This window comes from Dinoponera quadriceps, unplaced genomic scaffold (assembly GCF_001313825.1).
Source record: "Dinoponera quadriceps isolate SergipeBrazil2010 unplaced genomic scaffold, ASM131382v1 scaffold367, whole genome shotgun sequence".
Lineage (NCBI taxonomy): Eukaryota > Metazoa > Arthropoda > Insecta > Hymenoptera > Formicidae > Dinoponera > Dinoponera quadriceps.
The window spans coordinates 1,564,183-1,579,294 of record NW_014554712.1 but is presented as its reverse complement, the minus strand read 5'-3'; the positions used below and the strand labels follow the sequence as shown (position 1 = coordinate 1,579,294).

Sequence of the window (15,112 nt, the reverse complement as noted above, 5' to 3'; positions counted from 1 at the left end):
CACCGCGATTTCTAGCCTGCTGAATGTCGCGACACAACGGATAGCAATGGAATTATCAACCGCTACACCTCTAATCTATTCTAATTTACAGAGCGGCGGACCAGCACGAGATCGTGTCGCAGTGTATACGTCTAATTGGAGATTTTCTGCATACCGTCACTTTCGTCGGGTATGTTTTCAGACTTTTATTTAATGGCCAATCTATTTCACAAATTTCTAACAATCACTTTTCATTATACGTAAAATACTAAGATATACACGGAAAAAAATAATCCGGCTGAATTAACCGGAAAGGGAACATCCAGATGCGTTCTGGTGGCACGGAAGAGAATTTCTGGTCCCTGCGACTCGAATATAATGCTTCCAACCAGAAATTCTATTCTTCTATTCTATCTATTCTATTCTTCTATCCTATTCTTCTATTCTATTTTTCTATTCTTCTATTCTATCTTTTCTATCTTTCTATTCTTCTATTCTATCTTTCTATCTATTTCTATCTTTTCTATTCTTCTATTCTATCTTTTTACCAGAGCATGTAAGTAACGTCGCAAAAAGAGACGTAAACAATGGGATGAAACTAACATGACATTATAACATTATTATAACAGAAAGGATAAAAAAGTTTATAACAGATTATAACAGATTATAATGTAATAATAAATATATAATGTGTAATAATCATTATAGAATTCGATCATTATATAATATTTGTCGAAATATGAGAAGAATAATTTTTTTTGCAAGATAAATGAGGTGTTCCGTTTCAACTGACCTATTCCATGTTACCTTTCCAAAATCTAAAATCAAAATTCAGAAAAATTGATATAACATTAAACTTACCATAAATAACCAAAATCCGTTATACGAACATGTAAAAAACACTTGACATTACAACTCAGTAAAAACTAATTTCAGTTATCCTAATAGATTTCGATTTACCTTAAACAAACCTCAGGGTGTTCCATAATACTCGCACTTTCTCTGTAGACGAGCGCCGTTTGCGCGGGTAGAGACATGCAGAGATAACGGTTAAGAAAAAAAAGGGAAAGATATCAAGAGAAAGNGGACACGGGGGGGGGGGGGTGAAAAGTGCACATCGGCTTACGGTATAATCTGATGGATCCTTCGGTCTCGCCCAGCGAGTTTTTGCTAATGCACCGGTAGCTACCGAAGTCGGTCGACGTCAGGTTCCTGACAATGAGCCTCATGTGCGCCCGATAGCTGTTCTCCATGATGCTCGTGTTGTACTTCTCGTTGGAGAGTATCATCTCGTCGCCCAAAAACCAGTAGCTCATGGCGCGGGGATAGGCTTCCGTGTGGCAGTCGATTGTCGCGTCGGTGCCGATCGGCGCACCGACCAGCTGGTTAGGTACGAAGATCATCGGGGAAACTGGAACATCCAAAAGCGCGGATTCGTTACGTTTAATTTTGTTTCTTGTCATTTTATTTCGTTGTTATTTACTTATTTCTGGTGTTATGTTACTTCTCAATTTCATTTCTAGCGTTTTATATCGAAATTTTTCGTTTTATATATTTGCGCGTATGTGTATGTGTGTGTGTGTGTGTGTGTGTGTTGAAATATAACATAGAATTTAATTATATAGAATACNAAGAAATATTTAAGATAATAAATATTTTACATTAATGATACGATCCTGAAATTACTTAAAATTGATTAAAACTGTAATTTTTTTAGTTTTATATCGTATTTTATACTGTCAGTCACCGGTGACTGACGCGGTCCAAACGGAAAGTTCAGTCACTGGTGACTGACGTGGCAGTTAACGTGTTAATATATATATATTCAAAATTCATATATGATTTTATATAATTATATATAATCATATAAATCATTTTTTCCGGGTTAATAATAGCAATAAATGCATGGGAAAATAAATTTCAATGCAAATGTGTTTGTGAGCGAATGCACTCAGTTTCTCGCGTGCAATGCTCCGCTGGATCTGCCCAGTGCAGGGCACGGAATGCAAGGAAGGATCGGTGTGGTGAGGGAAATTCTTTGAAATCGAGCTGCGGTTGTGCAATGGTTTATTCTGCTGTCGCGACAGAATGGCGATCTATCCTTTACAATGCGAGGCGTGATGATATTCTTCCTTTTCTTGTGCCACGCGCAACCGCGGTTACAAGACGCAACACGATTCCAGTCGACGATCGCAACGTTCAAAAATTACAATTATGAAGTAGTCACGAGGCCGCGAAAGATGTCTCGTAACGAGATGAAGAAAAACGTGAGATCGATGTCTCGCACGGACGATCGACCCGTAGCGAGCCGAGATACGCGAAAAATTAGAACCGAACAGCTTGTTCTAATTTCGATTCGAAAAGTCTCTCTCGCTGAAAGTTCGCTTAACGTTTCTTCAACGGTCTCTCGGTGCTCTCAAGGCACCCAGTTTATATTCCGATATCACGTTCGTTTTTTCAAGCGGAACGAATAGATTGATCGACCTTCGATCGGACGAAGCCTTTTCGAACATGTTCAACTGTGGCAATGTTTTTTGATCAAACATGACAATTAGGTGTTCTTATACCCGAACACGTGATGAGACACGCGTGTTCCATATTTACTTGTGTTGTTGTTAGCAATCCGCGTGTTATTGTTTTCGAGATCGTTTCCCGCATCATGCTCGGCTCACATGATGAGCACGATAACATTAACGATTTCCGTTTGAATTCAATTAGAATGTTGAATTATGTATAGACAACGTGTGTCCGCGAGCTCGTGTCGTTGCTGAGAAGTTATGTAACCTTGGGAAGAATAATATATATATGTAGGGCACCGCCGAGCGATCATAACAGTCTTTGACGCGCGAGTAAACAGATCAGTAGACGGTTATCGCGCGTTATTCCCGATTTTTCGAATCGAAACGTGTCTAAGATTGCGTTAAGTGTCTCATTACGTTATTTCGCACGCACTAAGATCATCGTGCTACGATCATTTTGAATAATGCCGACGTCCTAAGGGTAACTATCGCTTTCTAGTTCAAAGGAAGAATACGCAGTCTTGAACTCTCCCGATCTTGTTCCTGACGCATTCGCATCTGTTCGTACGGCCAACCAGAAAGTTTGCTTTTTGTTTCAGATCTAATGGAGCTGGTGGCCGCACGGTGGGTGTGTGCGGGAAAGTTGCCGGGAAGTACGGTGGATGCAGATGCAGTGCTGGAGAATCCAGCCGAGGCAGGGGTCGGTTTCGAGGTAAATTCATACACTTTCTGGTAGCATCGAACTCTTCACGGTCGCAAACTGAGACACACAGGGTTTACCAAAAGTGTGGAGACAATGGGAATGTCTGGAAGACGAAGCAATCGGCGAAAAATAATATGGACGGGGACTCTGTATTTCCTTGGACGTCATATTTCCCGCTGAAATCCTTCCGCGGTCTGTTTATAGTCCGCGATGTAAAATTAAAAACGCTGCGTACAGCCGCGCGGTAATACCAAGTTTCGTCGTAACACGCAGACACGACGGATCAAGTTTGTACTTTCCGACATGGCGCCCCGCAAAATGCGCCACGAGTCGGGAAACGAGTTGGGAACAAAGTCTATTATGGTTACAAGTCTAACGCCGGCGTTAAGGTTACGCAATGAAGAGTTAAAGCCGTGCGAGACGATGACGACGTTCGTCGCTCGCATTCGTTCGCATGACCGTCGCGCGACGGTTCCCGCGTCTTTACTCCCCCCCCACCCCGCGTTCGTATTTCTCGCGGGCCATTCCGGACGAACAATTTTCTAACTCGGCGACCAGAAACGGCTCCTTCTTCGTTTCGAATTAATCCGACGTCGTCGGATGCGCCCCACTTGTATACGGCGCTATCATCGCCGTCGTTGCCGGCAAGTGTGCTTTGGTAACGGGTTAAATTAAAGTTGCGAACTCCGGCGGCGGTATATGAAACAATAAGGGAATAATAATACGCTAACTGGGTCTCGTGGAAGGGCAGCGGTGTAAAACGACACCGGGTGCAAAAGCTCGTTTGAATCGTGTAACGAGACGAAATCATATCCGATGCGTTATTTTCGCATTGCTTATCGCCGATATCGCGGTTTACCACTTTTTCAAACGCTTTTCTACCTTTCCATCAGAATCCCCTAAATGTCTAAACTTTCGAACGAAACAAATAAACGTTATCGACGCGTGTATTGTTATAATAATTTCCCAATTTATTTCCAAGATGTAGTTACTTTGTCATTAATTGGGACATTCGTTTGGAATAAAAAAAGACGGAAGGACGTTCCTAACAAGGTGAGTTAAAGCCTCGCTGGTTTGTAATCGGCAACGTGGAACGAACAGAGAGAGAGAGAGAGACNGGGGGGGGGGGGGACATAGACGCAATCGATGGTAGGAAATAGGGAGAAGTGTGCATTAATTAAAGTCAACGTTGGCAATTTGTGGATTTGTGGTAAGCCGGGATGCACACCGCGGACTGCGCTGATATACAGGCACGGTCAAGTGATCATGACTCTCGCGCGAATACGCATTGTACAACGTGCACACCGCCGACATGCATTATTTCTCGTTATCGGGCACGCGAAAAATACAACACACCGTGGCGATAATTCGGGGAAATACAAATACGCGTTGGCGCTCCGAAAATGAAATCGCGCGTCGATGTATCTCGTCCATGAGCGCGCTGCTCCCCCGGATTGTTGCACGTTTCACGAGGATCGATTCACGATGCTTTATTTCACACGGTTATTTTTTTCCATCTATCTTGCCCGCGAGAACAAGAGATCGATCCCTTGCCGCGCGGAAAAAAGGCAGCTGCATCGATAGGAATTGATTAACCGCGCCGTAACTGTTCGGGAAAAAATCAACTCGAGACGCATGTTTTCACAAATAAGGAAGAATATATAATCTTATATGAGGATGAAACTTGCTCTTATATGCACGGAAAAGAAAATATATTATTATCTTCATTATTTTTCTCAGTGCGTGAATCTTAAATTGATACTAATTTCTTCCGTGTGGAGTAAATCTTCTTGATACGACGGCAATATTATTGAAGCTGATGGTCAAATGATTAAAACGACGTATGACGTACCCAGCTTCAGTAATACCCCCATTGAATCAAAAAGAATTTACTCCGATTATGACGCGGTTGAACGAATCTACCGAAACGCAACAGCATTTCTATTCCGTGTACGCGTCATTCCGTCCCTCGTAATTCCGAAATAAAGCGTCTCTAACGCGCATTTCCAGCGTGCGAATTTCTAATACGAGCTGTCGGCTGGCCGAAGAATCCCGCCGTAATTTAGATTCCGCCCGTAATTAATTACGGCCAATGAAGAAAGGGTATTTCACTTCGCAACAACGACGGGTCATCGCGGCTCAACCCTCGTCGTACTCGCGCGCACCGACCAACGGGGGAGGGGGAATCGCGGAACGGCACAGAGCGAAAACGGCGGTAACGTAAAAAGTCAACCCGCTAAATTGTGCATGTCTCATCAACATGCCTGATGAACTAACCCACCACTTGCGGCGACGGCCGCCCATGGAAACGTGTGCATACCAACCGAATTATGTCCTCATTCCCGCGCGCGCGTCTTCTCCCTTCGCCGCCTCGCTATGCTTTATGCAGCGGCACCATTTTGCCCGCATTGCAACGGCGGCGGCGAGTGGATAGGGAAAACGCGATACACTACGGGCCGTGTGTCGCTCTTCCTCCCCAGCTCTCCTCCGCAGCGAGCGAGCGAGCGAAAGTAGGAAAGATCGTTAGGGCTTTTGTCGGCGAATTAAACGTTCCCCGTCCGTCCGAAATTGCGCACCCTAATTTCCAAAATGACGCGCTGCGCGGAACGCAGATGTTTTTCCGCGACCCCCGGCTGAAAGCCCGTCGCGAGCGAGCGAGCGATTAAAGCCGAACGGTACTACGCGTTCCACGCGGATTTCATTCCCGCGCTGATTGCGCAAATCGACTGATGAACTGGCCCGTGCTTGTGTTTCGTATTATGCGTGTCTACACTTACGAGGCATAAGCGCACGTACCGATGAACTCGCTTTATTATTAGTCGCGCTCGTCACATTGTCTATTTCGTCTCGCGAAATCTCGAGCGAACGAGAAGTTATTACGGGGGAAACAAATTTTGCCGGAACAGCAAATGTTTGTCAATATAGTGACGGCAAAATTTGTTTTCTCCGTGCAGCAGAAACGGTAAGGTAGAAGAATCCGGAAGGAATACTTCGATTGATTGAGATTTATAATGTCCGAGTATATAATCTCTCTCTCTCTCTCTCTCTTTTTCTCTTTGTTTCTTTATCGAAAATTCTTTTTACAGCGTATTACGCCAAGCAGTTGTTAGAGCTCTGATTCTAGAAAGACGTCTCGACGTTTTACATTGATCGAGCACTCTCTTCCTACTTTTCTCTCGTCGCCGTGTTCCGCAATCTATTATTTTCTTCTTCTTGGATCGCTTATGTACTATGTAGATTCACCAATATATATATATATATATATTCACCAATATTCACCAATATATATATATATATATATATATACATAGATAGCGTAAGAACGAGAAACTCCTGGACTTTATTATTCCTTGCGCGTGCGCGCGGCGATTTTGGAAGAGCGCGTCCCGAGAAGAGTGCGGAATTAAAATCGAAGAAAAGAATCGAATATTCGATGTAACCGACGACGAAACATCACACCGTGTGTATATGTGTTTTATCTCTCATATAACGTTTCGTCAATAATGGGTGTAAAGTGCCGCATTAATATTTCCGGATCCGAATCGGCAAACGGTAATATAAATTGTCCGGTGTCCGTTTACCCATGACATAATTATCCGCGGAAGACAACAACGACAAGCGCGAGTCCGAATCAAATATAATCCCTCAGAATCGTAGTCGCGGGGGTAACTCCGTCAAAGCTAATATCTATTTCGAGTGAAGTTAAATTTATGAAACAGCATCACACACAGATTATATACCTACGGTAATAGCATTCATCGATTATCAGTCTTCCGATAGAATCGCTGGGAGACATTTGATTTCACCTCTCGATCGACAAGCCCCCCTTCCCCCTCCACCCTCGCACATACGAGAGAAGCGGTCCGTTTCAGAGGTATCAATGCGCTATCAAAGATTACGCTCCATTATCACAGCTAAACACACATAGTATAATATCGGTCAGATGTTCGACAGAGACAGTCATAACGCCGATGAATTATTGACTCTTGTGCCTGCGAGAGAGAGAGAGAGAGAGAGAGAGAAGGTGAGAGAATAAGATAGGGAAAGAGAGGGTTAGATAGGGAGGGAAATAAGCGAGGAGAGAGAGAGAGAGAGAGAGAGAGAGAATCATATCGGCAATCAGATCACGCCGAAGAATTTCCCCCGGCTCGCTCGTCTTACGCTCTCGTTACATACAATAAAACTTTTACAAGACGGTCCCCCCCGCAAATCCCTACGCACGTACGTCGTGCATCACACAGGGTGGCGCATGTTGGCGCAGGAAGACGATTTCTGAAGCGTCTGCTATGAGCCGAAACGCGCCGCGCCGCGCCTAGGAAAACCGATGTTTTCCTCCCGCTCGTCTAAATAAAATATGTCTCCGCCTTCTAAATATTCAAGAGATACCGCCCGGCCTCTCTTTCTCTCTGTAATGTCCAACCACGTTCGTACCTACCTACCTACGTATCTTATCCACCCATCCACTGTTGCCTTCTTTCTTCAACAACGGAGGGAGGGGGAGACGCACACGGAGCCGCCGCAACGCGGGTGCAGGCATACGAAGTGACACGAACGAATGAAACGCATAAAAGGGAAAAATGACCAGGGCCGACGGGACGGCTTGTGCGGGGCTTCCCGTATTTCCCCCGGGTTTTCCCGACCCGGCGTTTTCCCTCCGACATCCCTAGCCACCCCGTCCGCCCGCGCTGCCCCATCGTCCTCCTCGCGTTGTTGTCTGATACACGTTTCGACGGAGCACGTGCGCACCCAGGTTAACGGCAACGTGTGCACGCGCGGCTCTCCGCGCGCGCGAGCGCGCGTGCTGCAATTCGTGAAATGAAATTTAAACAATACACGAGCCAGGATCCGCCGTCGCGACGAATCGGCGGCGGAAACGTGTGCTCGTGCGCGCGAGCGTGCTCGTATATATGACGAAGTGTTTAAAATTTATTCAATAAATCGTCGCCCACGTTGGACACGTTCCAGGCTCCGACGTTTGATTTTCTCCCCTTATGAAGAAACCTCCCTTATTCGCTATTTGCGCTGTTTACGCGACGACGATTCCGCGCGCGCGCGCGAACGGCGAGTCAAGAACATATTACTCGTATGAAAATTTATGAAATTATCTCGCTTTAAAGAAGGCCATTTTTCACTTCAACCTCCTTTAAAGTGAAACAACCTTTTTCATACGGGCTCTGAATTACCGTCAAACTTTCGACGTCACTTTCAAATGCAATGCAGAGCTCGATTCGTAATTTTTTTATTATTTCGATTTTCACGGGTGATACATCTTTAAAGCGTCTGGTGGACGTTCGGCGCTGGCGATCGCGGCCAGTCTCCCGCGACCAATTAACGTAACGTAATTATCACGATGATTAAGTTCTCCGACGTGCACGCGCGCTACGTGCTGCCGTTTTGTGTCTTACGTTATCAACTCACGCACGCACACACGAGCGCGCATACACGCGCGAGGGGGGAGTAACTTTTACTCTCGCGTTACCGCGCATAATCGTGATAGCGGCATGAATTATAATAACGCGATTTGGCGGCATCGCGGCCGCGCGGCGGTGATCGACGGCACGAAGTTACGTTATCAAATTTCCACGCGGTGGCAATTGGCAGATACTTTCTCGCTAAGCCTCGCGCGAACGGGCGAGCGAGCAACTACGGCCGTGAATCGTTGAATTAAATATCCACGTGTCGTTAGGCGTTTATTGCCGCGCATTTAGCATGTAACCTCGTAAAATCGTAATTATCGCATCACCGCCGCCGCCCGCTCGTCACGTCGCACCGGCGGACCGTTTCTCCGCGCTCTGAACGTAAGTCGTATTATTAGATTCGCACTTCGATTCTTTAATAGAATACAGGTTAGAAGGAGAAGAAAAGCTATGAATTTTATGTTCACTCGATCAGAACAATTTTCGGCGCCGATCAGCGCTTTTACTCCTCCGCGACCTTCTGAAAGTGTCGCTCGTTTCACCCGTGATCTTTGCAAACGACATTAATATTTTTCAGACAAAAACTGATATTTCCGTTGGTGAGCGAGGAATCTGAAGTATCAAAGTGAGGTCAGAAACGGAACCTCAAGTGGGTTATACGAAGTCCTCGAGCGGCGGCGAGAGTTAATGGAGTCTGCACGTACGTGCGCGCGCGCGCGGATCGCTGCCCGTTGACGTACAAACGCAATAATAATGCGCGGCATGCTGGTAGCATAACAACAAAACTCACATTCGACATCCACGGTGATCCTCTTGCTGACCGTGGGCGGCACACCATTGGTCGCGATGCAGAGATAAGCGCCCATTTCGTTGCGCGTGATCCTCGTCAAGTTTAATTGCTCGCCATCATACATGGCCACTGAAACCAGAAGCGGGAATTGATTCAGCTCGAGAGGTCGAGGGGCGCAAATATAGTTTGCGGGGGAAACGGACGGACAGGCGCCTTCGCGCTAAATGGGTAAACAGCGCTTCATCCTTGTTATCTCGCGAGGGAGCGCGTTAGGGCTATGCAAATACTTCGGCTCCCGAAATTTAGCAACCGAATCTACCGAGCGAATTCAGCTCCTCGCTTGCGCTCGCACGCGGCAAATGACCGGTCTTCGACCGCAAGGATGAAATCAAAAGCGGGGGCGGAGGGAACGCTCGGTTACAACGAACGGACGAGCGGTGGTGTAACCACGAGTATCGGAAATTGCCGTTCGACTCGAGCGAGCGAACGAGCGAGCGCACAGATCCGCCGCGAAGATCGCGAAAACCGAGCGTAAATCGAGCGACGTCGCGGCGACACGTACGTGTGTATCGATCCGATATGGAACTCTCTTTCTCTCTCTCTCTCTCTCGGCGCGCCGGGACGAAGTAGCGAACTTGCGAGAGCCCGGAATACCCGAGCTTTTTATTGCCGCGTGATTTACGCCCTCTCGGATATCTACGTTGGTCTATTATGAAAGTTCGCGGCGGAAAGCTTATATTTTAGAAGTAAGATTATAGTAAAATTATAGGAGTCACGAGATAAAAAGAGAGAAGGGAAGGGGGCGAAAGAGAGAAAGGGTGGGGAAAACGGGGGAGGGACGCAGCGTGGGAGGACTAATAGTCGAGAGTCGTCAAACTTACTCGATAACGTTCGGATTTTTCTCCCATTAGGATCTTTTTTGTCCGGGGCGAGTTTCGCGTGAAGTCACCACCGTGACTGTAACGAGTAGCTCACGGCGAAACGCGCGCGACTCGCGTGATCGTGATTCCCGCTGTCATTATCGGCGAAGATGAATGCGTCGGCTTCGTGTCCACGTTGCATCGGGCGACGATTTACGAGGGGACTTGCGGTGTCCTTTTATCGCGAAAGAAAAGAACCGGCACGCGGGTTGACGGACGAGGTCGCATCGCGTAATAATGAAACACACGCCTGCGCCGGATCGCGCGTGTGTGTGTGTATGTGTGTGTAGCGATCGCGGTACAGACCGACGGTGCTGTGCCGGTCGATGAATTGCATCACGGAATTGATGACGGAACGGAATTCGACCGACCGAGAAAGAAGCGGCCCGCCGACGGAATCCGACGGAAAGAGAAAGGATCTCCGCCGGTCGGCCCGACGTGATATTTACCACCCCGTAATGACGCTCGCTTGCTGCTCCCCCCGCTTCGCTCGCGCGGTACCACCCGGGGGTCCAATAAACCGGCGCGTTTCCGCGACGGGGAACTCAACAATCAGCCGATTCTTAATTAGCGACTCGAGCGCACAATAGCGCGCACTTCTCTCGCGAGCTTCCGTGAGCGCGCGCGAGCGCAAGCGATCGACGAACATTATTCCCTCCATTATCCCCGGTGAATTCGAACAACACTGTATCTTTCACGACGCCATTGTAACGTTATTCCATTTCGCCTGACTGTACACAGCGAGAGCGCGACCGAACGATAAAGCTATTCTGCGCCGCCGCGTGTGTACACCCTCGACTACCGTTACCGCCGCTACCGTAAGCAATACCGTAAGCCTCAGGCGATCCTAAGAGAGAAAGAGAGAAGCGGCGAGCAATCAACGTCGATTCTACGGGGCTTAACGCGTCCGCGTAATGACAATTAACGAAATCGAAACAAACGCCGGGCCATAAAAGAAGCCCGCGCCACGGCGATACGTCCTCCTCCTCCTCCTGCTTCTCCTCCTCGTCGGTGACGTTCATAAATCTTTCGGCCAGTTTACTCCGGCTTTGCTCGCCTCCCGCTCGCGATTAACCCCTCTCTCCTTCGTCCCCCCCCNCCCCCCCGAGCCATTAGAGCAGACGGCGATGTTTCTTTCACGAGACGCATGCCCCGCCAGACCCGCCTTGCGCCGTACGTGCGCAAACCGAGAAAGGACACAGCGTGTGCAACGCCGATTGGCAGGCTGGCACAACCGATCGATCGGCGCGAATAATTGAGAGAACGCGCGAAATCCATGCCCGAAGAGAGCCGGTGATCTCGCGTGGATCCCCCGAATGACGCGATAACACCCGGCGATAAACTGTTGGCGCAGCGAACGACGCGGGTGCGATCGCCGACGTCCGCCGCCGTGAAAGCGGACGGAAATATTGACGAGGGCCGCGAAAACGAGAGCGTCTTCGACCGGCGAGTTCGATGCCTCTCTTGTCTTCCCGCCGGACCTCGTCTCGCCCACGGCGGTGACATGGCGTGGATATTTAGAGAAGAGAGAAAGAGGTTTCTTTAGATTATGCCATAATACCACCTTTTCCTCTGTATATTAAATATAAAAAATATTGCTCTGCTGAAACAAAGGAGTTCACTCGTATTTTTCCAACGTGGCGTTACTTTCAAATAATTTATCGCTCATGACAACCATTGTGACGTTTCGGTAAAAATAGAAAAGGACCGTGTCATCTGGAGTAAAGATATTTATTGTTTGAGAAATGAAACAATCCTGCTTGTCGAATGAAACATTCGTTCGTCTGCTTTATTCCAATAGACGGATTTATTTCAATTAAAGAAATTTTGTCAAGGAAATCCTTTTCTCTGCGCGGTGTGGACGATGTCCGGATTTATATATTCGACCGGCGGTACGGAAAAGGGCGGGCGCAGGAGGGTTGATAAAGCGTAAATATGGAAATATCAACACCACGAATTTACATAAAAATTTGTACGCGCGTTCCACGGCGCGTTAATAATTCCAGATAATCGTCTGTCATCGAAGTTTAACATCGCGGTCTCCGAGATCAGAAAGAACGATTATGTCCGCGAAAATCCGAGGAAATAATGCGCTGCGTCGCGCGAAGAATCACAACACACGGCGGCGCGCCATGAAACTCGTATTTACTCATGCATCCACAGTCGCGATTTTCAACGCTAGCGCGTGAGAAATAACAAACGAGAAATAATAACAATAATAATGAGTGCAACAAACGCGCACGGGACGACGCTAAATTCGTATGTAGCACTGCGATAATTTTGTACGTAGCGAACGTCTATAAAGTGGAGCATTGATCGGCTATCGACTGATATACGCCTCAAGCAGGCCTCTTTTAGCTACCTCGGATGCAATATGTCGGATAAAATATTTGCAATGAGTTTTTGATCGTGGCGGCATCGGTGCTCGATACAAGTTCATTTCGCCATCAACTCATCCGATATTAATGTATTCCGCCGTTCTTCAACGGGCCCGGGAATATTTAGATAGCGAGTAGCTCAAAGCCCGGATGCAAATCGATACACTGGATTGAGCAAACATTGATAGTTATTTTTAACGACGATTCGCAATGAAACTTGTCCATGCGGAGGCTCGTCCACAGAGAAGGAGAGAGAGAGAGGCAAAAGGGCATGTGAGATATAAACATACAGGACGAACTCTTGCCGATATTAATTATTGGTGGTATATGAAAAATATTGTTCGTAGTGCGTGCGCCCGACGAAAGCGGAAATCCGTCGGAATCGATCAGATACCTTTACGAAATAATAATGTGTGAGTATACGTGTGTGTCTGTGTGGGCGCGCGCGTGCTGTCAAAAGAAACATTCTGATAACACCTGCGGCATAAAACGCAGACGTGGATATTCATTTGGACGTTAAGAAACAGGAACACGTGAAATACACTAATGCGGAGATGCTTTTCACATAAGATGCAACATGTGAATAGCGAGCGATACGCAAATGTGAAAAGTCATAGATACCGATCCGCATTACCGATGCGAGAGACTGTTCGTCCGGTTGCACGTTTTACCACGTCGCGAAAGTAACGAGTATATAAACGGAGAAAAAATCCGAGGCGCGGATATTGAAGCGAGAGAATCCTTGTCGCTGCAATCGTTTCAACGTAATAAAAAACCGATAACATGTAATTAAGTGTATTTCAGTAGACTCTTTGACATATTCTTCTCACGTACCGCGAGCAGAATTTTATTTAATTTCATTTTATTTCTAATATCTCTTTTTCTACTCTACTCGTAATATCCACGACCTTTTGAAGTTTGCAAAATTAAAAAAATCGTGAAATATTGATTATCCCGAATTATTTCACACAGGTGCAATTTCATTTCGAACCTTCGCTGCGAGGTTACAGGCTATTTATGGATGATCATGAATACGAATTCTGCACGGAAAAAAATAATTTTGTAGCAAAGCTGTCATAACTACGCAGAAAAAAGTGTTAGATTCAAGTAAACAATTATTCCAAATAATTTGCCGTTAAAACAATATGGTATTTTCCTAGATTTACTAATTTGTTCTTACAGCAAAATAATTTATAAATTCAGCAAAATAATCCAGCGACTGACAGTTAGTATTTTTAACATATCGTTTCGCTGTCCATACATTGAGAAAAATACTGAAAAATTTATTTGTAGGTTATAAGGTTTATTTTCACAGAAATAAATCTCTTATTTAAATATGGCAGAATTTTATTCCCGACAGATGAACCATATATTTTATTTTTTAAATAAGTATTATCAACTACAAATAATTGTTCATTTCCTCGACATAAGTTATTTAGTAGCAAATATCAAACTTCTTTTAGTTTTTATGAATCGAGATATTTCTAACGAATAAATTTGATTTAGCAAAATAACTTTAATTACTTCTGATAATTTAATTCTATTCGAATCGGCAATGCTATTATACCATTGAAAAATAAATATTGATTTGAATATATTTTATTACCACATTTATATTTACTTGTTTAGTGATGCTCATGTAATTTTTATAACAAGTAACAGTAATAATAATTTATAACAAATAATATTAACTATTTATATAAGAAGAACTATATTAACTGTATAAGAAGAAGAATTATACAAAATTTTTTTTACAATTAATAAGAAAAATTAGATATATTTCACAGAAATGTACATCGCATCAACACAGCCAAATTCTTTTATAATCAATAAATATCCAAGCAAATGTCACAAGCAGCATTTGTTTCCGAATACTTCGACTTTTTTTCTCGCAGTGTTCAGTAACTGATAGATTTTGCGATAAGCATAATCGACAGCAAAATTTGCCAGAGAAAATTATGCTCCGTATAAAGGTGACAGTATTTACAAACAACATTCATAGATGCAATCACATTATTCTCTTGAATTTGAATCCCCTTATTAGCCGATGACCCGAGCTGAAAGCATTTCCGTTCAACGCGCTTCGAGTCCCTCTCCGTCCTCGTCCGACTCGTCCATAAACGACCATCGACCGGCCGACCGACCGACGATGCTCCAGGTCGTATCGGAAGCAGCGGGCTACTACGCGCTGGAAACACCACGGTGACGGTGACGCGCGTATTAATAAAACGCCAACTAATCCGCGGAATTTTACCGCGTCACGATCCCCGCGCGCTGATGCGAGACGCGCGAAGGGTATTAAATAATATTACGAACTATACCGGGGCTATATACGCGGTACGTATGCACGCGCATGCATACACACCCCACGCCGAAAACTTGGGGGATGATAGTGCGGGCGGGCGG

General features: G+C 45.7%; 2 protein-coding genes across 2 annotated transcripts in view; one reads left to right on the top strand and one right to left on the bottom strand.

Annotated features, from left to right (window-relative positions):
- The window catches only part of LOC106741003 (lachesin-like), a 110,149-nt gene that overhangs the window by 49,095 nt on the left and 45,942 nt on the right, over positions 1 to 15,112 (bottom strand). The window contains exons 5-6 of the mRNA XM_014612555.1: positions 9,409 to 9,537; positions 1,106 to 1,390 (exon numbers count right to left, since the gene is read on the bottom strand). Of these exons, the coding sequence (XP_014468041.1) occupies positions 1,106 to 1,390; positions 9,409 to 9,537 (414 nt within the window). The remainder of the gene's footprint in view (positions 1 to 1,105; positions 1,391 to 9,408; positions 9,538 to 15,112) is intronic.
- The window catches only part of LOC106741075 (alpha-(1,3)-fucosyltransferase C-like), a 68,661-nt gene continuing 56,744 nt past the window's right edge, over positions 3,196 to 15,112 (top strand). Inside the window, exon 1 of the mRNA XM_014612690.1 lies at positions 3,196 to 3,210. The gene's annotated coding sequence lies outside the window, so the exon portion shown is untranslated. The remainder of the gene's footprint in view (positions 3,211 to 15,112) is intronic.